Source organism: Primulina huaijiensis, chromosome 12 (genome assembly GCF_012295235.1).
Source record: "Primulina huaijiensis isolate GDHJ02 chromosome 12, ASM1229523v2, whole genome shotgun sequence".
Lineage (NCBI taxonomy): Eukaryota > Viridiplantae > Streptophyta > Magnoliopsida > Lamiales > Gesneriaceae > Primulina > Primulina huaijiensis.
This window is the reverse complement of record NC_133317.1, coordinates 13,558,197-13,565,691: the sequence shown is the minus strand read 5'-3', so window position 1 is coordinate 13,565,691 and position 7,495 is coordinate 13,558,197. Positions and strand designations below refer to the sequence as shown.

At 39.2% G+C, this 7,495-nt stretch overlaps 1 protein-coding gene across 1 annotated transcript; it reads right to left on the bottom strand.

Moving 5' to 3' along the window:
• Positions 1–5,032: 5,032 nt before the first annotated feature.
• LOC140990741 (uncharacterized) lies at positions 5,033–6,793 on the bottom strand. The gene is given in 3 exon segments (XM_073460583.1): positions 5,033–5,167; positions 6,054–6,460; positions 6,463–6,793. Coding segments are annotated over 2 exon segments (492 nt in total). The 5' UTR covers positions 6,604–6,793; the 3' UTR covers positions 5,033–5,167; positions 6,054–6,109.
• Positions 6,794–7,495: the final 702 nt, after the last annotated feature.

Sequence of the window (7,495 nt, the reverse complement as noted above, 5' to 3'; positions counted from 1 at the left end):
CCCAATAGTTGGTTGATATTTTCATTTTGTTTTTGCAGATTCTAGTTCATTTCCCGGTTAAGTGGCGGATAACGGTACTCCGTGACTATCTAAGTCGGTTTTTTCAGTTTTCCCAAAATAATTGAAATATATAATAATAATAATAATAATAATAATAATAATAATAATAATAATAATAATAATAATAATATGGATGCTTGTATTGTGAATCTTCGTAAATATTTTGCTTGTTTACCTGATAATGCGTTGAAGAAAATTTATAAAGCTAGATGTGAGAGACTAAGGTTGATGATGTCATATGGCATACCGAATGATATCCGTTTGATAATTGAAGCAAAAGTCCGATTGGTTGGGGAAGCAAGTGAAATAATAATAAGACATATGCCAGGATTTGGTAAAAGCACATATGCCAAAAGCGAAGAGCTAAACGCATAGGTGGATGTCATAAGTGTATAAGGTGGACTTGTAAAGGGAAATGCAAAAATGTTGGAATGACATCAATGAATAGAGAAGATAAAATTTTATTCATTAAGAATGGTCTGAGTAAAGAGTCTTTGGATAATTTTCTAGAGGTTCTTGATACGCATTCTAGTAGGTACGTGCAAAATGAACTTCTTAAACTATGGTGGCAATTTCAACCTGAGAAATATCAATATGGACGGTGGGTGGTGTGAATTATCTTTTTGACTATATTATCATAAAAAAATTTAAAAATTAAAAAATATATATATATATGGTTACTTTATATATTATGTGAAAATAATAATAAAAGCACATCTAATTATATATTATTATATTAAATGAAAATATATATATATATTAATCGGTATATGAGTTTGTTTTTAAAATTAATATGTTTGTATATTTGAATATATAAAAGGAATAAAGAATCTAGGTTGTAATTTTCCGATAAATTTTATTACTAAGGGACTAGTAATAAGATAATGTGGGGGTGTGATGAAACTTAAAATTAATAATTTATTATATGTTAAAACCTATATTTTAAATTTTAATTTTCATTAAAATTATAAAATTATGTTATTTTAGTATTGTGTGTTTATATTTAAATATCTTACTAAATATGTTTTATTTTCAGGTTTTCTACGTGTTAGTAAAATAATGATAACTCAAGCTAGAAAACTCAAATAGAGGTGATTCAAACATGTTTGGAATTCTTGAGAAATTATCTACAACTTTGCAAAAGACATGATTGCCTAAAAGTTTGTTAAGATGATCAAATTGTAAAAATATCAAAAGGAGGATAAATTTACTTTCACCACGACCAGCATATAGTAAAAAAATCATAACTATTTCATTATTTAACCAAATGAGGTGAACCAAGTGGCCAAATTCATCTACAAACAACTCCCCACATGCTTGCTGTTTTGAGCAGAGTCAAATTCGGTGATTATAGTCGTGGAACAAAGCATTGAAAGAAGGGACATGTAATTGAAGTTGGAGGAGACAAAGACTACTATTACAACTACATGGCATTAATAAAATTTTTGACCATTTCTCTCATTTGGCCTATAAATAGAGTTCTTGTGCTAGCTTGAGAATCATTCTATCTCATTGTAAAATATAGTGTGAGTGTGTATAAAAGTTATAAGTTCCAATATATTTTTCATTTTCCAAATTATGAGTGATGTTTTTAGTGTTGATTAAAAGTAAGTTCATGGAAAGCTAAATCTATTATGTCAAGGTGAAGATGATGAATTCTTGGTGAAGTAAGATTGTTTATATTTTGTATATTCTATCTTTATTTCTTTTCATTTTGCTAATTTCTTTTTATTATAGGTATAAAAATGAATTATTTATTGTTATCAATTTACAACAAATGCTTGATACCATTGAAATGGTTATCTTGATTTGTTGTTTAATTTTGATACAATAAATATTTCATCAATTATTATTGTTATATTATATATATATATATATATATTTATATTTATATAATTATATCATATATTTCATTTAGACGATAGCGTGGCTCTGCCGGTTGTTCTAAATGAAATATTATGATTTAATACTAATATCTAACAATCTAACATTTACTTTATCGCAACTAACTTTTACTTTATCGCATCTAACATTTACTTTATCGCAACTAACTTTTACTTTCCCCATCTAACATTTACTTTATCGCAACTAACATTTACTTTATCGCAACTAACTTATTAAATCATATATTTCATTTAGGCAATAGCGTGGCTCTGTCGGTTGTTCTAAATGAAATATAATGATTTAATTTAACATTTATTTTATACAGTTATATAGTTATATATATAATCATAGGTACCATATATAAAATATCGGTGAATTCGGTGTTTTCTATAGTGAGAACTATATTATATTACTTTGTTTTTCCTTTGTTTTACTTTTAGTTAAACAATATTGCATAAACCAAGAATAAATCCTCGAGCCTTGACAAAATTTATAATTTATAAACTTCGTTCTTGCATTTGGTAATCTATAAATTAATAAATTTAAACTTAAAATAACCTCTCTGTGTATCGATCTCGTACTTAAGAAATATATTACTTACAGACAACCTACACTTGGGTGAATTATTATTTAAGTAGTAGCACCGGCCTTACACCAACCACCTATCTCTTTTAATAAATAGAGGTCTACCTTTCGTTGTAACAACCTTTTGTATAGAGACCTTATCTTCTTCCGGGCGAAGAAAGAGCTTTTTTAGGGTTCTTGGGCGAAGTGAAAGAATAAAGAATAGGATTTCTATATACCTAAGCTCTTAAATTAAGTCACGTAGGGTGATAGCCAAGACATAAGATCTTCTATTTTTATGCTTAAAGCACTAGGCTTCTCGAGAAAGTACGTCAAGGAGAGGAGTTTACTAGCGCTTTTCCCTTCCTCTGTGAATTCAATCGTCTATCTTTTCCTGCCAATCCTTATTTGACTTGCTTCCTTTAAGGATCGTAAGACTGGTTCCATTTTCTCACAGCTGAATCTCTTTCACTCTTTCAATGGCAGCTATATGTATAAACAGGTTTTTTCCTGCTTAATAGAACTCCATAATCACAAAAAAGGCTCTTGAGCCATATAATCGACTCACTAGCTAGGACTGAAGAACCCCCACCTCTTTAATAAAAAAACAAAGCTGAGGCACCAATTCATGGCGACCAAAGCCAGAGTTCCAAGCAAAGTCAGTCCACCGGAGGAGATCGGGGACTGACGAGATCTCATCAATGGAAACTGGGAGTGCAGGCATGACTTCAGAATTCAAGAATCGGGGATGGTATTGGGAATCAATCTTTCTGAGAACAAGCTTTTTAGATGAACTATTGAGGGGAGGACTTCGCGGATAGGCCCTTAGGCCGATACAGAGTCCTAGCGATCAAAGCAAGCTAGTCAGAAAAAATTCACTCCAGTTAGTATGCCTCTAGAGAAATTCATTTTGTCCCGGAGTCAAGATATCTTAACCAAATAAGAAGGAGCTAGTCATCCGGGGGAGAAGGCAGTGCCTTTAAAATCAAGGTTCTTATCACCTCAAGTAAGCAGGCTTTATTCATTTCTCTCTTAATATAGGTGCAGGTGCAAAAGTAATAAACTTCTTTATTCACTAGGTAACCAAATTGAGTGAACCTTTTTGCTTCTCATATAACTTTGAAATGATGAAAGAGGGAAAGGCAGTAAAGGGAGTGCATAGAAGAAGTCACCATAGGAACAGGAATTAGCTTCTAGTTCCTGGAATTTTTCTTTCCCACACAGAAAAGTTTATCGAAAGTAGAAGTGAAAGACCAGATTAGTAGACAGTTCTCCAGCGCTTGTGAGACTCAATGCTGGACTAAGGCAGTGGAGGAAGCGGCTTAGGGTTCGACCTTTCGAGTTGCATATATTAGATTCAATCGCGTTTTAGGGATCTCACGGGACGTTACCAAACGATGTCGATAGAAGAAACTATTTTATAATATAACAAGGATACGAGGCGATTTGCCTTTTCTTTCACTCTTGGTAAAGGGTAGTAGGATTAGAAAAAAAGCCTAACTGCTGTTGAACGAAAGGAGGCTTTTGGCTCGGCTGGAGAGGAGAGTTTTGACAGCGAAGGAGGCAGGGGCTCGAAAGCAAGAAGCAATGAGCTACTTTCCTGGCTACTTTGCCATCCCAAGGGTTTTGGTCTTGTTACTTTAACTTTATGTTTCGGAGGCTCGAGAGACCTTGATCAAGTCCTAACTAGAAATATCTTAAGAGAAGACAAGAAATCGTTTGGATTCGAGGCGAAACCCTTCTCCGCCGTTACGTAGTCCTTCTGCTCTAATCTCCAAAATCGAAGGTCAGCTGACTGAGGAGTTAGTATTGATTCATGCAAAGATGCTCCTCTGAAGCTGGAATAAGGAATTGTCCACCTCACCGCCCTGAAGAGCAGTGGCTCTCTTCTTGTTTTGCACGCCTACAGAGAGAGACTACAAAAAAAGTATCAACGCAACATCGAAAGAAAGAGAAATCAACAATAAGCTTAATTCATGCCCCAGGAATCCCTGGAGGGGGTACGAGCTAATCTTTTACTAGAGGGAAAGCTGGGGAAAAGCATAGAGCGTGTGTGCTCAGCTCTCGCCCTCGTCCCATCCGCGAAGCTGAGGCGGGATAAAAGTGTAACTCTCCCGTGATGCTCCCAAAGCTAAAGCTTTCCTTTTCTTTCCAAGCCTTGAATTGTTATAGAGCGGCTTTCTATCAGGTATAGTAGATAGGATGAAGTGGTATGAAGCATTAGTGGATATAACAAGTGTGCCGGGGATGCGACTCGGGCGTAGTAGGTCTAGACGCCTAGCATGAAAGAGCCTTCTCTTGTAGCGGCACTATACCTTAGTATCTCTGTAGCTTCCAGTCTATATAAAATGTATTAGTTAGCAGAGGTAAGTCTGTCTGCCGCTTTCTTTCATAACAGAGCCGTTATTTCCGGCTGGCATAGAAGTCTCTCGTGCGGGCGAAGGAGATGCATTTTTGGTACTGGAAGTATTGGACAAGCTCTCAGGGTATAATCTAATTCTTATTTCTTCCTTTCTTTCCCATGACGACTAGGAACAGGCAAATAAAAAATTTCACTTTGAATTACGGACCTCAACATCCTGCTGCTCATGGTGTTTCACGATTAGTATTGGAAATTAACGGTGAAGTGGTGGAACGCGCGGAACCACATATTGGATCACTCAAGTGCGGCACGAAGCCGCTGATGCCGAGTCGGCTCCTATGCCGCTAGCTATGCCCTGCTTGGTCCCCTGACACAGTGGAGGTTCTGTAGTGCGTCATGAGCACCTGGCTAAGGGGCAGTTGAGCAACTCAAGCGAACCGCCCTACCTTTCATATGGACAAAAAAGAGAAGGTTGTGAAGGTGGCCTTGTTATCCACACCTCCAGTCGGATGAATGGAGGACCGACCCGGGTTTCACGAGCGTTGGCGGGTTCTGGAGTGCCTGTCAAGGGCGCTAGCGCAAACCTCGAAGTAATCACCACAACCTGCACCTCACATCTTGGCACAGTGGAACGTGTAATCCGCCTGCTATTCCATTCAACTACATTTGTTCCTATAATCTATAGCCTAACAGAACGCAGCAGCGAGGGACAACCCGCCCATACAGCCAGCGAGGAGGATGGCACTACTGGCAAAGACTGTTTGGCGAAAACGCTGCAGGCGCGAAGCATGGTAGGCCTGCGCCGGGGGAGCATAGAGAGAGACCAGACGGTGGAAGATCCAGGGGAGGCCGGGTCATTTGACGGAAATGGAAGGTTTTTCCCTATTCGAGAAGGCCTTATGGAGTAAAGAGAAGTGCATGAATTCTTGGAAAAAGAGGGAGCGAGCCTCTATATAAATAAAAAATGCAATAAAGCAAATTTTATGAATTGATAGAATCAACGGTACAACAGACAGCGCTGCCTACACGCGAATTAACTTCTAAGGTTGAGCAGTCTCAATTTCACTACAGGATTTGCGAATGAATTCCGGGCTGGGCCACCTCAAATTGCGTGAGCCGCATGCGGGGAGACCCACACGTACGGTTTAAAGGGGATCTGGTCGAAAGACTGGCCGGCGCCCACCCGACTAGGGGGACTAAGAAATTAATAGAGTACAAAACTTATCTTCAAGCTTTACCTTATTCTGATCGTTCAGAGGGCGATCGCGGGGTCACTGAATAAAGTCCTCCGTTTCTTTCAGAGGTGCTGACCCGCAGCGAGGCAGAGATGACTAAGTGACATATGAAATATGGCGACGACAACAGCATGTCGTAGAAGGAGATAATAGGTGGAGCCAATGACCCACTAAGACTAACCTATCTAAAACTACATCCCCGAGCGGCAGTCAAACAGGGTCGTGAATGCGAGATGCCAGCGGAATGATTGGCCGGATAGAGGCTAGGGCTGCTTCCTTCCCACCGTGTCCTTCCTTGTGTGTCGGAGATATAAAGCGAGTGCTCCGGAAAAGAACGGGAACTGGGTCGATCTAGTCTATGGCGAAGCATCCGAAGCATAACTGCACACTCACACGATCTTTGCCGAGAGATAGGATCATTCGGTGGAACCGATGAACTACACTTGCTTCTGGATAAATGTGTGGGACAGAGGGCTTGTGTTACCTGCTGCCCACCATTCCTCCTCTGCTTTGAGAACCGTGTGAACGGAGAGTGGGCAAAAGAGAAAGATGTCCTCATATGAAGTCACACACTTACTTGAGCACTGCGGGAGACTAGGGAATGGGTCGAGTAAACTCCCCTAGGGTCGGAATAATAACATACGAAGCTTTACTTAGACAGGGCTAAGATTGGTATTGATTTTTTCTTAGTGATTGGAAAAAGGGGCGCCTGGGTATGTTATAGAAAGGGAAGGCAGAGGCATCGAATAGAGAAGAGAGGTGGCTCGACAGGGAAGAAATGGGAAATTGTTAAGGATGACTTCGTTGTTGGAGAAACGAAGGGCGCCAAAGGCGCAAGTGATTCTCTGAGCCGGTCTGGATTTCCAACGCCTCGAGAAACTGGTCGGGATAGATGACAGCACTTTTTTCCCCTCTTCCTTACCAGGAAGGCAATCTTCTCTTATTGCCTTCACCTCCCGCCCAGCCCGGAAATAGAGAGAACCAAACCCCTTTCTGATCCATTCATTTCTGCAAGTAGGGAGGATCCAGAGCTAAGCCCCCTCCAATTCAAATTTGAATCCGGGGGGCCTCGCCTCGCCCCACAAGCACCCAACCTTCCTTTTGCTTTTCCTTCGGTTTGCCTCCATGAACGTGCCACCTAGGAGCCCTACTCATATTCCAAAGGCGACCAGATTTCAATACTTGTTACCTTACGTTGCAATTTTTCCAATATTATTGAATAGCATGGCCTGGGGCTAAGATAACTCAAATGGGAGAGCCGTATTATGGGTGACCTTATTTCCCGGTTCAGAGAGAACTTGTGTATGTGATGCAAGTGAACGTGTACGAAAAAGTTGTCGTAAAGTTTCATTGTTCGTTCTGTCATTGACCCTATCTATGTTTCTATGAT